Consider the following 16306-nt stretch of genomic DNA (forward strand, 5'->3'; position numbering starts at 1 on the left):
ATTGGAATACTAATTAGCACTTAAATGGCGATTAGAGGTGTTAGTGATGGAGATTTTTAGGAGGATAAAAGCCCACACTAGATACTTTATTTAAATAAAGGTTATTTTTCACAGAATAAATACAGCTTTCAGTACCAATGCTGAGAGCAGAGATGATCCTCTTTCTGGCGGGATGACAGCGAAGAATCAGCGTTGGTGAACAAGATGAGTCACATCTGGAGGGAAGAAGGAGAGAGAGAGAAAAAAAAGGAAAAAAAGGTGGGAGAGCAGAAAAGTGGGATTGTTGGTGAGGGTGAGTCTCGGTCCTCAGAGGGTTTACAACATGGACCCAGGAACACCAGGACCGACCGCGACCACCACCTCCTCCTTCTTCTGGTAAGGAAGCTGCATTTCAATTTCAATCTGTTTTATAATTGTGCTTCATGATCACCAACAAGAACACAGCTCCTTCATATCTGCCCTCACTGCTTGTTCACGAACATTACACACTTTTGCACGTATATGTTTATTCATTTATGTGTGTTTTATCCACTTATGCGACCTTATTGTGTTTTTGTATTATTTCTTTGTGGGGGAAAAAGAACCGTTTGTCCTGCTACACTGGAAAAAATATCACAAAAAAAGTCTCCATTTAACTTTTTAACTTAACTAGTGGAAAATCTATAAATGCATGACGCAGTTTTGCCATCATGCCAATGCAGCTCAGCCCTTTTCTTTTCTGGAATAAGGCTTTGTTTTGTTTGTTTGTTGAGTTAAAGGTGTTCCCTTGAGGGGAAGTCATCTGCCTCAATTAAGCTCATTCAAAACATTTACTTTTTATAGAACCCCCCCAAACATTTAACCTCACTGCAAATCAGTGAAAAGTTACAGACCTTTTTTTTCTCTCTCCCTCTCTTGTGTTTAATTTGATTTAGTTAACTATTTTATCCTGGTTGGGGAATTTTTTGCAGTGTGATGACTTCAGTTTGGACCCCCAACCCCCATCCTCCTAAAAGTTTGCATGTAATGTGAATCCCTCCACACACACACACACACACACACACACACACACACACACACACACACACACACACACACACACACACACACACACACACACACACACACACACACACGCCATATGCAAACTTTTAGGAACTTCTCAAGCGGTTTTTTCTCCACAATCAAGTAAATTAACTCGGCCTAATGACTCAATTATATGTTGAAGAAGCAGTTTAAGGAAAATAATGTATCCAACAAATTCTCCAAAAATTAAGAATACAAGCGGCATGAAATCATGAGAGATTCTGCATGAAGAGAACATTGACAACGCGTGAATGCATTGAGACTGGAGAAGGCGTCCCATCAGACTGTAATCAGGTCTCAAGTCTTTGACTAACCCTGCAGACCAGAGGCGGCGTGTCAGCCAGTTCGCCATCTGAAGCTAATCCGGTCCAGATGTTTTTTTCGGCCCCCGCTCTCTAAACAGTGACACAAGAAACAAATGCATGACACGGGCTGCTTGTATCTGTTCGGCCCCGGGCGTCGAGTGCAGAAACGCCGAGGGTGTGAAAGTGATGTTTCTAAGAAGAGGTGATGGGGTTGTTTTTGTTTGTGGGAAGCGTTTCTATTGTGCAGTTATATAAAAATGACTAGAAGGCAAACATAATCCTCGATGAAGCCCCGGGAAGGAAGGAAGTGGTGGAAAGGGTTTTGGACAAGGGCAGCCACATGTGCCGTCCAGGGTCCGATGGCTTCAGGGCCTCGTGGGTTTTTCAGAAGGTCACGGTCACACAAATGGGTCATTTCCATGTGTGTGTGTGTGCATTTATACAAAACCTGTATGGATCATAAATGTAGCTAACAGAAAATGCAATAATCTCAAATCCAGTGGAGGAATCCCGCGTGTCGAGGGAACGTGTGCGATGCTAACTTCCTGTCGGCCAACAAAAAATCATCCCTGCAGCGCTTTGTTTCATCCTTCATCTTCAGGGACTTAAAAGCTCTCCGTCTCTCTGTGTTTGCAGATGTCAGCGCGAACATGAAACATGACTCTCCTGAGGAAAAGTAAGTCAAAGTAAAGTGAAATGCAAATGTGATGTGGCGGATTTATGGCCTTCAGATGTAACTGTGCGTCATCGCTCCGGCGGAGGAACCCCCACAATGCTCTGCAGGAACCAATCCAGCCTCCACACGTGCATCTGTGTGTGTGTGTGTGTGTGTGTGTGTGTGTGTGTGTGTGTGTGTGTGTGTGTGTGTGTGTGTGTGTGTGTGTGTGTGTGTGTGTGTGTGTGTGTGTGTGTGTGATGAGGTAACCAGGTGACGCCTGTATGGAGTTAAACTTCATGATTTCCATCTGTTGTTAAACAACAGAAACTAAACAGTTTAGCCTGAAAGCAGAGATGTTTTCCAGCCCTGAACGTTTAAAGGTTTTTAAAGAACGTGTTATTTGTCCCATCAGTCTCTCTGACTGCATAGTGGGTTGGTCTATGCTACTACTTCTACTACTATAGGCTACTACTACTACTACTACTACTGCTGCTGCAACTACTACTCCTCCTCCTCCTCATACTACTACTAGCCTACTACTACTCCTCCTACTGCTCCTACTACTCCTACTACTGCTGCTGCAGTTACTACTGCTGCTGCTACTACTACTACTCCTCATACTACTACTGCTACTACTACTAGGCTACTACTACTGCTGCTGCTGCTGCAACTTCTCCTCCTCCTCATACTACTACTAGCCTACTACTACTCCTCCTACTACTCCTACTACTGCTGCTGCAGTTACTACTGCTGCTCCTACTACTCCTACTACTGCTGCTGCAGTTACTACTGCTGCTACTACTACTCCTACTACTGCTGCTGCTACTACTACTACTACTCCTACTACTCCTACTCATATTACTCCTACTACTACTATTACTACTACTACTGCTGCTGCTGCAACTACTACTCCTCCTCCTCATACTACTACTAGCCTACTACTACTCCTCCTACTACTCCTACTACTGCTGCTGCAGTTACTACTGCTGCTACTACTACTCCTACTACTCCTACTACTGCTGCTGCTACTACTACTACTACTCCTACTACTCCTACTCCTACTTATACTACTACTACTTCTACTTTTCCAACTCATATTACTCCTACTACTACTACTACTACTCCTACTCCTACTTATACTACTACTACTTCTACTTTTCCAACTCATATTACTCCTACTACTACTACTACTACTCCTACTCCTACTTATACTACTACTACTTCTACTTTTCCAACTCATATTACTCCTACACCTACTACTCCTACTCCAACTACTACACCTACTACTCCTACTCCAACTACTACTGCTTCTAGCACCATTTGCTGCTTGCACCGCTAGCTGCCTGCTCTGTTAGCTTCTAGCACTGTTAGCTTCTAGCACTGTTAGCTTCTAGCACTGTTAGCTTCTAGCATGAATGTTCCATAAGAAAACAAAAGAAGCTAAACAACTTCTGATCAGGATAAGAACTTTCCTGAAAATGTCTCAAAAGTTAACTGTGCAGAAGTAGTTATGGCACCTGAGCAGCCAGACATGAAGGAAGCGGCTGCTAGCTGGTTGCAGATGGGTGTTGGATCCAGCTTTATCTCTGGTCTGGCTGACAGCAACTGCTGGAGAGAGTTTACATGTGTGTATTTCTTCTGTAATGAGAAGAAAATATTACAATAAAATATCAGACATGTTGAGAGCGGCAACCTCCGGTCCTGAAAAGTGAAGCCAATGCTGAAGTGCCTTACACTTGCATTCTCTCTGCTGGCTATCACAAATATTCGGAATGATATCATTATTATTATACAACAATCATTCTTTTATATTACTGATATATGTTTTAAGTTGGTATATTCCTAGGAAACTTGGAAAAACAAGTGAAACATTCAAACCACACACTCCTACAGCCTGGTTGGATATAAGCTACTGACTCCCTGTGTTTCAGTTAACCGGTTCCTCCTGCTCCTGCTGCTGCTGATGGTGTGTTTCCTCCTGCACAGTTCACTGCTCAGAGCCTCACCTCGGCCCAAAGTCTCAGGTAAAATACAAAAATCAAAGAGCCACACTGATGGACTCGGTGACATGTTGTTCCTGCATCATCATGAACACACACACACACACACACACACACACACACACACACACACACACACACACACACACACACACACACACACAGTATATTTTCGGCAGTTTACACAAATTTTATCACGTCAAACATGCAAAAGTAGAACAACAGGAGCTGCTTGTGTCATTTAACTACTTAGCATCAACAAATAAAAGTCAAAGTTTGTTTGAAAACTTGAACAGAACATGATGTTTATATGATGTGATCCATATCAAATTCTGAATATTTTCATATTTGCGTGTAAATGTAGTCAGTGCGCTACGACGGCGTATTAGGGCCACTGTAGGGGGGGGAAACGGAGCAGAGAGAGGGGCGCAATATTCTGTGAAAAAAAGGTGCAAATTTGCGACTTTATTAAATATATAACCAAAATAAACAAGTTGCAGAAAGTTAGAAAAATAAATGCCAACATTTATGGGAAGTTAGCTAGCATAGATGCTAGTTGTTAGGATTGTAATAAACTTGCAAATTTGTCACTTTTATCTGGGAATATTGCCCCCCTCTCTCAGCTCCATTTTTTTCTTACAGTGGCCCTAATACGCCGTCGTAGTGAGCACATGTTTACGAGATTTCTGAGCATCTTTTTTGGGGGGAAATTGATTTCAGATCACTGGAAGAGCCTTGGAAGCGCAGCGCAAGTCCCCGTGGCGAAAGTGTCGGAGGTGGACGATGTCGTCCCAGTCATCATATGTGCATCGGAGGAGCGCATCGGTGCAACCATGGCGACCATCAACAGCGTCTACAGCAACACGGACGCCAGCGTGTTCTTCTATATCGTCACCCTTCGTGACACCGTGAAACTGGCGAGGTTCGTCTTAAACTTTGAAGTTGCGAGAAAATGTTGATTTCAAGCTTTGATTTGTGCTCTAATACTGTACGTTTATTAAATCTGTCATTGTGCGTGTGTTTGGTTTGTTTTTTGGTCCACCTGACATCCCAGTATCATTGCTTACCCTGATGACTCTCATTTTTATATACCCAATTTTACTTTCTTTGCATCTTCCAGACAATACATAATGAAGACTAAACTGAAAGGCATTCAATTTAAGATACTGGAATTCAACCCCATGGTTCTGAAAGGAAAAGTGAAGCCAGATTCCTCTCGACCTGACCTGTTACATCCAGTGAGTTTGCCTTTGTTTGTGTTATTGATACCTTAACACGTGCTATCCCGCAATCCAAATGTTACTCTTACAAAAAATCTGTTTGTTTTTGCAGCTCAACTTTGTGCGCTTCTACTTGCCTCTGCTTGACATCAACCACAAGAGGGTGATATACTTGGACGATGACGTCATTGTGCAGGGTAATCCATGGGAAAATCTTGATTTATTACTGAGCATACTTCAGATTATACCGAGGGTATAGAGTGTATGTGTTGTATCACTTACAGGCTTTCTGTGCTTTTTCAGGCGACATCAAGGATCTGTTCAATATCAAGCTGAAGCCGGGTCATGCCGCCGCTTTCTCCACCGACTGCGACCTGCCCTCCACACATGAGATGGTGCGCAGCATCGGCATGCAGGTGGATCCTTTTTTTTTTATCATAAATGTATCACAATCACGTTGTGTATTAACCTGCCAGTGTGACGATGCTAGGCAATGGCTGTTTTTCTAAAATCTTTTGTTGCCTCATTCAAATTGGATGTGCATTTGTGTCAAATTAACAATTAATGCCATTTTGGACAATTTAGGATTAAATGTTACATTCCTTTGAAAAGACACTTTGGTTATCTAAATATGGCGTCCCCCCTCCTCTGAGCTCGTCCCCTAGACAACCTACATGGGCTTCCTGGACTACAGGAAACAGGAAGTTAAAGACCTGGGCATCGACCCCAGAGAGTGCTCTTTCAACCCCGGAGTGTTTGTGGCGGACGTCAGCGAATGGAAGAAACAGAAGATCACCAAACAGCTGGAGAACTGGATGGAGGAGAATTTCAGGTACGCACCGTGTCCAGCAGTTTCTAGGGGGGGAAAAAACCCACGTTTGCATTTTGCCACATGTTCAGCTCAAAGATGATGAAGCTTTGATGAAATTTAAACACTGATTGGCTTTGAGAATTGCTTTCCAATACAACAATATGAAAACAATGGGATATTGTCCTGAATATAAAACAACCAACCACATGCAATTTTCAGTCCCCCATCGGAGATTTCTGTTTCAAAACAGGAGTCTGTGTTTTACTATGAAAACTTTGCCTGGGTCTCTGGTTTGATGATACAAGGTTTCAAGATTCCAAACATACATCAAAAGGAGGAAATATATCTTCTAGTGATACAGATAATCTGTCCGTTTGCTTTTAAATAGATGCTTCCTTGTGGTGGTTTCTTGTTACAACAGCTTGTTAATCTCAACAGATATGCTGATGATACACGATCATACAGTTTTGTATTACAAATAGCATAAATATACATTATTCTAATATATTTTTTAACAGTTGTTGCTCTCCTCTCCACCAGGCACAACATATACAGCAGTGCCATGGCGGGGGGCGTGGCTACTCCCCCCATGCTAATAGTGTTTCATGACAAATACACAAGGATGGACCCACTGTGGCACGTCAGACACATGGGTAAGGTCATCACTCCGGTTCACGTACACAAGAACTTCAGGATGAGTTGCTTTGTACTTAATTGCTGTGGTAATTGGAAGCTTGTTTTAGCATGCAAAGTATAGAAAGCACGAGTTTAGAAATAAAAAATAAAGTATTTTAACAATAAAGAGTTTATCACAAATCAACCTAACAAGGCGGCAGGATGCAGAGAGATATTGACACTTGACCTTATGATACATTAATGATGGCAAGTGATGTGAAGTGGATTAATTGAATATGCTACATACAGACAGCAAAATTCAATTCAGGCCTGTTCAATTCAATCTGTCCAGGCTGGAGTCCAGATGCCCGCCATTCAGAGAGTTTCCTGCAGGAGGCGCATCTGCTGCACTGGAACGGTCCTTTCAAACCATGGACCTACCCTGCCGTTCACTTGGATCTGTGGGAGAGGTGGTTCATCCCAGACCCCTCCAGAAGGTTCTCCTTGGTGCGACCAGAGAGCAACAGCTGAGGTCTGTGGGTCGTACCACGTCTGAGCCGGGGGGACATGAAGCATGCGAAGTTCAGGACTCGTGTGAATGTAAATGTAATGGCGTTGACGTTCAGTGAAGTAATGCTGAGGAATGTTCATGTAAATGAAATGCTGTTTTATGAGCAACTGTTGGCGGAGTGGGCGATCCGTGCATGTAGCCTACGTACGCTAAATACACTAAATGTGACTAATCTGTCGTCCACAGCGAGTGACAGATACCTGTAAAGATATCATAATACAACTTGTAGGGATGTGTTCAAGTGTAAGAATGTGTTCATTGACTGACACTTTTGTAAATTGTGCTAAACAAGAGGAAAATGTGTATCTGTGCTAACCTGAAATACATTTTAAGAAATCTCATCTTTGCTGGTACCTTAATGCTTCAAACATGACCTTGAGATCCAAACAGAATACATAACTGTGTCCTGTCACCGCTCAGGAATTTATGACTAATATAAGGACCATCTGTAAAAGGTAATAAATAAAAAGGAGGCCAACGTTCCCAGTTTCCTGGAAATCAAAATAATACCTGCAAAGTTGATGTTCCCATCAGCCCCAGCTGCAGTGTGTGTTGAAACTAATTACGCAATGTCACCATGCTAACACGCTAAAGTTACCTAAAAGCTACCACCTAAAGGGGGATGCCATTTCATAGCTACTTGTCAGAAACCATTTCTTTTTTAAAGTCATGTAAAAATGTATTTTATATCGTAGTACAAAACGTTAAAATACACACAACACATTCAAAACAAATGTTGACCGAGACGAGGGAAAACGGAAGTGCAAAATGGCTCATTTGATAAATACAAATCACTGGAATCGCCTTCTGATCGGCGAGAGCTCACAAAAGATCACCAGCTGACGTCCATGAAGAGGCGTGGCAACAGGAGAGGAGTGTTTCACCGGCACCTGCTTTGCTAGATAGTGAAAGTGAGTCAGAGCAACAGCAAGCTGCAGCTGAGGCGACTTTCCCCTCTCATCCAACAACTTCAGGTCGACAGTGCAACAGAACCATAACAAGTAAGAACGGATTGAAGCTTTCAGAAACGGGGGTACAGTTGGTACTTTATTGATTGTATCTTTAAACCACAGTTCGGATCAGCAGGGACGAGGCGACGCTCGCAAGAGGACAACATGGCGTTGAAAGTCTAAAGGTCTGCAGGTTTGCAGCTTTGTGTATCAAGACCAAGACTTTGAGCGGTTGAGACCAAATCATGACAGAGGCAGGGCAGGACCAAGTCAAGACCGAGTCCCTAAGTCCACTCACAATATAATGTAGAACATGAACCTCAAACTGATTCAAGTCATAGAAAACAAATCAAGATTCCTCCAAACCCAGAGACCTCTTCTCTTTTATATTATGATGGCAGACACGTTCATGATATATTATAGGCTGAGAGTGTATATTTCTGCCCTGTGCTGAGCCCAACTCGTGTTGTCAAGTTGGGCCGCAAAGGATCCATCAGTCGGATCCTCTGAATCCGGGAAAGAAGGCCGCATTCGAAGGAGTCTCGCTTCCTTGTTGCATTCGGCCTTCAAATGCAGGCTACGACAGCCTACTGTAATAATAAACACTGTTTTAACATTTTTTTAAGACATGGCAGCAGCTGATGGTCTCCTCTCTGAAGACCAGTTCCTGTGCTCCATCTGTCTGGACGTGTTTACCGACCCGGTCACCGTACCATGTGGACACAACTTCTGCAGGAGTTGCATCACAGAGCACTGGGACGTCAACGTCCAAAGTTGCCCCCTGTGTAAAGAGCTCTTTGCCAGAAGACCTGAACTCCGGGTTAACACGTTTATATCCGAGATGGCCGCTCTCTTCAGGCAGTCGGTACAGAAGAAAGCCGGCGACGGGGGCATCTCGGAGGAACGATGTGCCGAACCCGGAGACATTCACTGTGACATCTGCCCTGAAACCCGAGGGAAGGCCCTGAAGTCCTGTCTGGTGTGTCTGGTGTCCTACTGCGAGACTCACCTGGAGCCTCATCGGAGAATCGCCGGCCTGAAAAGACATGAGTTGATAGATCCTGTGGAGAACCTTGAAGACAGGGTGTGCAAGGACCACGGGCGACCTCTGGAGCTGTTCTGCAAGACCTACCAGATGTGCGTGTGTCGGTTCTGTGTCGAGTCAAGTAACAGGCTTCACCACGGCGTTCCCTTGATCGAAGAGTATGAAGTAAAGAAAGCCGAGCTGGGGAAGACGGAGGCTGGAGTTCAGCAGCTGATCCAGGATAGACGGCTGAAGATCCAGGAGATCAATCGGTCGGTGGAGCTCGGCAAAGAGGACGCGGCCAGAGAGACGGAAGCTGGCGTGCAGATCTTCGCCGCTCTTCCGCAGCTCGTGGAGAGAAGTCTGTCCGAGTTCATCGAGGAGATTAAAGAGAAGCAGGAAGCGACGGAGAGACAGGCTGAAGGCTTCGTCGCTGAGCTGGAAGAGGAGATATCTGAGCTGCTGAAGAGAAGCTCGGAGCTGGAGCGACTCTTGCGCACCTCCGACCACCTCCGATTCCTCCAGGGCTTCCCGTTGAACGCTGCCCCGCCCTTTAACGACTGGACTGAGGTCAGAGTTTGCTCGTCGCACGAGGGCGAGGTGAGGACGGCTGTGGATCAGCTGGAGAACACGCTCAGCATCGAGATGGAGAAGCTGTGCATCGCCGACGAGCTGAAGAGGCTCCGGCGGTTCGCAACGGATGTGACTCTCGATCCCCAGACGGCCAATCGCTACCTCATCCTGTCTGACGACGGGAAGCGAGTCAGCCGAGGCGACAGAAAGAAGAAAATCCCACGCAACCCAAATGGGTTTTCCCGGGGCTGCGTGCTGGGAACGCCGGGTTTCTCCACGGGGAAGTTTTACTACGAAGTGCAGGTCGAAGGGAAGAGCGGGTGGACTTTGGGAGTGGTGAGAGAGTCCGTCAACAGGAAGAACAGCTTAATCCGGATGTGCCCTTTCAATGGCTACTGGACCGTGGCCTTGATAAACGGCAACCAGTACAAAACTAGTGACGACACGCCATTGCATCTCAGCCCGACGTCGCTGCCGCAGAAGGTGGGCGTGTTCGTGGATTACGAGGGGGCTGTGGTCTCCTTGTACGACGTCGAAGCTGCAGCTCTGATCTACTCTTTTACACGCTGTCTCTTCGCTGAGACTCTCTACCCGTATTTCAGCCCCGGGCATAATAACGACGGTGAAAATGTCTCGTCCCTCGCCATTTATCCAATCAATCACACCGAGTAGTAGGCTGGGTGAACCCTGCCTGAACTTCCGGGAAATTTGGATTTCGCTCGGCAGTTTAGGCTGGACACCCTCAGGCTTACTTTCGCTGTTACATTGCCAGAATCTTTGGCTCCAATCAGAAACGGCCATTCTATCCTGGCACGCTCTGATTGGTTGTAGGACTATCCAATTGCGTACGGAGTCATTTGAACGATGCCCATTGATCCCGCCTCTTGAGCAGTAGAAACAAAGCGCGGCTGCACACCCTCAGGCTAGAGTTCTCAACAGGTCGGCCCAGCCCGACAAACCCGACGGGACCCGAAGTTTCGGGCCGGGTCCGGGCCGAAAAAATACGCAAATGAGCCGGGTCGGGTCGGGCCTTGGGCTTCCTTTTTTTATAAAACACATTTCATTAAAAAATAAAAAATAAAAAAAATAAAAAATTGTAGGTTGTAAATTATATATTGTTTGCTGTGAATCATCGCTGTTCACGTTTGGTCAATCTGGCTGCCTGCTTCATGGGGCAGAGTAAGTTTCATTTGAATTCACGTCTGCTGTCTGTCTGATCGTGATAACAAGTGTATGAGGAAAACAATGCAGGCGCGCGGGGGGTCGGGTTCGGGTCGGGTTCGGGCCGACAATTCATGCTGGTGTGTCGGGCTGCGTCGGGTTCGGGTTTAAAAACCCGCGGGCCGGGTCGGGTCGGGCTGTAATTTTCAGGCCCGTTGACAACTCTACCTCAGGCTTACTTTCGCTGTTACATTGCCAGAATCTTTGGCTCCAATCAGAAACGGCCATTCTCTCCTGGCACGCTCTGATTGGTTGTAGGACTATCCAATTGCGTACGGAGTCATTTGAACGATGCCCATTGATCCCGCCTCTTGAGCAGTAGAAACAAAGCGCAGCTTCCCCAGACTAATGTTCAATCTTAAAAGATTGACCTTAGTATGGTGAAAACCAGACTAACCGAGTAGATCAATCATAACAGAATCACCTGACAAACTTTCCGATTTTCTTCATTTTTTTCTTTAAAAAAAAAAAAAAAAAAACAAAAAAAAACAAAAAAAAAAAAAACTTTATCTTCATAATTCGCTCGTCCATTTAAAGGTTATATGAGTGGGTTTTCCAACCTGCTAAAAAAAAAGAAAAACAAGGCAGCTCTTCTAAACTTCATATTTGTGGATTTCAAATGCATCACAGAATCCCTAAAGAGAACATTTATATTTCATGGCCGCCAGGGGGCAGCAGAGTCAAACGGATCTGAGGAGCCGATTCTGACAGACTCACCTTGTTTTTTTTTCTTAAATTTGAATACATTTTTTTTTTAATTACATTTTAAGTAACTCAACTAAATTCTGCACTGTGGAGTTGCCTGGGGGCCAGAATTATAATAAGCCTACGTATTTATAGAAGATGGTGAAAATTAGAATGTACAGTATGCACTGTAAAGGAGATTTTCAAAATAAAATCAATAACAATAATAATTACAATGAAACATGGTGACCATGGAAACAACTTAGCAACAGTGAGTTTATTTTTTATTAAATCATTTATGTACTTCACAACTTTTTTATTAAATCATTTATGTACTTCACAACTTTATTTTTCATTATAGTAATGGACAATATTTGAAGTTTCTTTTTCTCTATTCTTCATAATTTTAGCCCACATTGGATTGTATGATATCAAAAACAAAATTTTGTTCAGAATTTCATAAATGATTTATGTAATTTAATAGCATTTGCTATTAAATTTCTGACGTCAGAGTCTTTGACTTTTATGTGTAATATAATAATATAATATGTGTAATTTTTCCTGTAAGTGTAAAATTGTTTAACGGCAAATAAAAACCATTACTACTATTATTGGATGTGTTGGTATTGATGTGCCATTTCTCAGTAACTGTAGTTTTGTTTTTAGGGGATCCACTGCTGATTAATCCCATCATTAGTGGAGATATTTGAGGAGTTCCTCAGCGAGTGGGAGAGCAGTTATATTACTGGTGTATGGACGTATTTTGTGGTTAAGCTTGCTTTAATGTTAATTAAGGGAAACAATGTTGAAGCTCAAGCAAACACCGTGGGAGTGTGTACAGTCGGCCTCCTGCTCTCTCTGGCCCACGTCACAGATTACCGCCTTAAATCAGCCTACGGGATTTACTTTAAAGACAAACATTCGTTTAGCGGATATGTAATTCCTCGTCAGAGACATTATTGCTCGTTATTGCTGTGGGAGTCGGGGCTCACTCCTACCGGCCGAATGTAGGGTTAAGGTCACAGGTTAGCGTAGCTTAGCTTAGCCGTGTGTGTGTGTGAGATTATATATTAACACTTTCTCTGAATATCTGCCGATCAATACCATCGACTCCCTGTTTACTTCACCACTTCCTGACATTTGAGGTGAAACGTGTTCCTCTGGTCAAGGTCAACTCTACACACTCGCTGGTCCACACCAGACAGATGAGGCTCACTTGGTCTTAAAGTCGAGATTTTTTTTGTTTAACTCTTTCAGATCGCCTCTTTTCAAAATGTGAGTGAATTTAAGTTCTCCCTGGTGAGTAGTGATGTTCAGGGCTTTTATTGTGAAAGGGAAGAAGGAAGCGAGCGGCATATGCAACAGCAATGTGTATTTTACCAAATAAATGAATACTTTATGTCAAGGACTATATAGAGGACTATGAAGGAGGACTAGATGACTATAGAGGGCTATGTAGAGGACTAGAGGACTATGTAGAGGACTACATAGAAGACTCTGTAGAGCACAGGACTCTGTAGAGCACTATGTAGAGGACTATGTAGAGGACTATATAGAGGACTATGTAGAGGACTAGAAGACTATGTAGAGGACTATGTAGAGGACTATGTCGATGACTATATAGAGGACTATAAAGGAGGACTAGATGACTATATAGAGGGCTATGTAGAGGACTAGAGGACTATGTAGAGGACTACATAGAAGACTCTGTAGAGCACTATGTAGAGGACTATGTTGATGACTATATAGAGGACTACATAGAGGACTCTGTAGAGCACTATGTAGAGGACTAGGAAGAGGAATAGATGACTATATAGAGGACTATGAAGAGGACTATAGAGGAATAGAGGACTAGGTAGAGGACTGCATAGAGCACAGCATAGGAGGACTATGTACTCTACATAGACTATGTAGAGAATTACATAGAGGTAGATATAGATGACTACATAGAAGACTACATAGAGATCTAGAGGTCTATGTGGTTTTCAGTATGAATTCAGACCCTGAAAGAGGGGCCTCGGGGTGCTCTGGACTCTTTGGGGGTTTAAGCAGAAGGTGTCAGAGAAGTTACCGATCTCCTGTAATGCTCACTACTTGGCGGCCACGTGACGCTTTTACGAGCACGTTGTCTCAGTCCCGTGATGCCCGTCACCGATGGGCGTCGCCAGAGGCGTGCCCGGGCTGCACCTTTGAACCACACCTGGCGGTGACATCACCACACGGACACCTGAAAAGTACCCTGAGTTAGAGGGGCGGTTTTACGGTTTTTAAAACAACAGAAAGGGAGGCAGAAAATGAAAATGAAAGACAGGAAAAACCTGAGTTTAGTCGTGTGAAGCGGCTCATTTACTAGAAAAGGAGTGCGACTGTCGTTCCTCGCTGAGCCAGAGTCCTCCTAACAACCAGTGTGAGAAACAAGTCTGTGGCCGGTGAGGAGATGTGAGAGGCTGCACGTAAGCCGTCTCACAGCTGGCAGGCCGAGGGTGAGTGTGAGGATGTGGGTGTGTGCGTGTGCACAGGCACGTTTATCTCACACTCAGAATCCAAGGTCCTGGTCTGGACCTGAACAGGGGATCTAACCAGTTCAGGCTCTGCTGGGCTCCGTTATGTACAGAGCTACAGCTGTTTTTATACCATTTATGAGGCAAAAACATACATTTTGGCAACTAAATACATTTTTTTTATTCAAATGTATTATAAGAGAAATTGGTTTATGGTTGATCGGCACCAAACGGTTTAAAATGCAAAAAAAAACGTATATATAGCTTATTAAAAATATGATTATGTACTCTTTTAAATCAAAGTATAAATACTTCCTTACTGTACTGAAGTAGAATTCTCAGGTAACTGTACTTTTACATGAGTATTTCTTTTTCTGACAACTTTTTTAACTTTTCCTCCCTTGATTTTAAAACAAATATCTGTACTTACTTTTTCAAAACAGGCTTGTTACTTTAGTTTTAATGCATTGGAGGGGAATTATTGATTCTTTTATTTCTTATTCATATTAATATATAAGATTCAGTCTTGCAAAAATGTCCCTTCGGGTGCAGAAAGGAAACCCCTGTTTCTGTGTGTGTGGAGGCTGCAGATTGTGTGATGTCATCGCTCGCCTGACACCGATGGGTTTTTCCACGGATCCGTTTTTTCCTCAGCTCGGCCAAGAACGTCCACTCCGAAGTCACCGGGTTCACGGATCATTTCTTACTTGAAGTCACTCAAATTCTTGTATATTTTTTCCATATTGTGTTGAATGTTTTTCATCTTTATTCCCTTTTTTCGTTCATCTCATCAAGTCCAACGTTTGGAATCTGGTCTTATCCAGTGTTCAGATTTCAGTTCTGGAAACGTGTGCAAGTTAGCATTTGATAACATTTGATAAGATAATGCCTCATTTGCGTATGCAAACATACAGATTCAGAAAGCTTGTAATAAAAAATATATATCATTATCTAAATGTGAGTAGCTACCTGGAGAAGTTTCTATTCTACCCTTTTCACCTGGGGAATCTCCTCTTCGTCAAGTTTTATTGATTAAAAGTCTCCACATTTAAGTTTGTTTATCCAAGTAATGGAAACTGTAACCTGTCTTTTTTCAACGGTTATATCGCATGTCCATATATAGTCACGCAGTTGTCGAATATATACATTCATGGTTCTCGTTAACGGAATTAACACTGATGCCCATTTTTAAAGGTTTGTGCTGGTGATTCATTAATATTACTGGGTTTTAAACAATTTGCTGACAATAAGATAATAAACAGAATGAGGCCAGCCTCAGCCTTCGAAGCCGATGGTTTTGAAAACCAAAACTCGATGCTCTTCCATAGATTCCCCTTTCTTTCCCCTCCGACAGTATACATTCTCTCATGGCTTCTCTAGTTCATGTTATGTAATAAAGCTGCTTTGGCAGCCTGAAATATACCACCTCAGAACACTGCAATGGCTCTGACCTCGAAACCCTGTGAACCTACAGCATGTTTAAAGTTTCACCACACCATTACAGTCAATCATCGTACAGCTGGTCGCCTCCAGGACTATCCTTGAAAGAACATGCAATTGCATTGTCAGGTCTACTTTTCTCAAACATGAGCGTTCCGAACGTTGCCACGGCGGGAATGCATGTTTGGTTTTCCCATGATTGTTTCCAAAGCCACATGTCCCAAAAAAAAAAAAAATGATGATAAACCCAATAGCATCCCGGAGTCGTCCTCCATCTCCCACGGGCAAATTTGTGACGACCGCATGCAATCTGTGCACAATCACAGTAAATGGAAGGCGACAACTGGAATCCCCGTGTTGTGTTGCGGTTTGCGTGAGTCTACGCGAGGCCAACGTTTCCGCAGTATCTGAGTTTTGATCACACCTTCTGTTGTAGGTGTGTGTGGGACTTTGCATGGATCAGGTGTTTTTCCTAATCCCTAGCTAGTCAGGTATGGGAAACACGTTGTTGCTCAAGCCGGTGACTCACTGCCGTATTCCTGTCACAACACCCCACCTGACGCCAGGTAACAACAAGTCGAGACAAGTCTATCTTATTTATAGAGCGAAAATAAACAGAAATGATCTCACTTTGCATATAGAGCAGGTCGACCCTGCTCTTTAATTGA

At 43.6% G+C, this 16306-nt stretch overlaps 2 protein-coding genes across 3 annotated transcripts; both read left to right on the plus strand.

Annotated features, from left to right (window-relative positions):
- Window positions 1-172: 172 nt before the first annotated feature.
- glt8d2 (glycosyltransferase 8 domain containing 2) lies at window positions 173-7586 on the plus strand. Of its 2 annotated transcripts, none has more exons than XM_084039387.1 (10): window positions 173-375; window positions 2007-2046; window positions 3960-4052; window positions 4749-4950; window positions 5149-5266; window positions 5361-5445; window positions 5552-5664; window positions 5914-6080; window positions 6600-6712; window positions 7027-7586. In XM_084039387.1, the coding sequence occupies exons 2-10, from the start codon at window positions 2028-2030 to the stop codon at window positions 7203-7205; spliced, it is 1089 nt and encodes a 362-aa protein (XP_083895513.1). In that variant the 5' UTR covers window positions 173-375; window positions 2007-2027; the 3' UTR covers window positions 7206-7586. The 2 variants fall into 2 exon arrangements, with proteins under 2 accessions (XP_083895513.1, XP_083895514.1); XM_084039388.1 differs by having other exon boundaries at window positions 174-375; window positions 4015-4052.
- A 1237-nt stretch (window positions 7587-8823) lies between these two features.
- On the plus strand, window positions 8824-10464 carry LOC311032227 (E3 ubiquitin-protein ligase TRIM21-like; the record flags this gene model as incomplete). The annotated part of the gene is made up of 1 exon (XM_084038863.1): window positions 8824-10464. The coding sequence occupies one exon, from the start codon at window positions 8824-8826 to the stop codon at window positions 10462-10464; it is 1641 nt and encodes a 546-aa protein (XP_083894989.1).
- Window positions 10465-16306: the final 5842 nt, after the last annotated feature.

The sequence above is a fragment of the Eutrigla gurnardus genome (genome assembly GCF_963514095.1).
Source record: "Eutrigla gurnardus genome assembly, chromosome: 21".
Taxonomy (NCBI): Eukaryota; Metazoa; Chordata; class Actinopteri; order Perciformes; family Triglidae; genus Eutrigla; species Eutrigla gurnardus.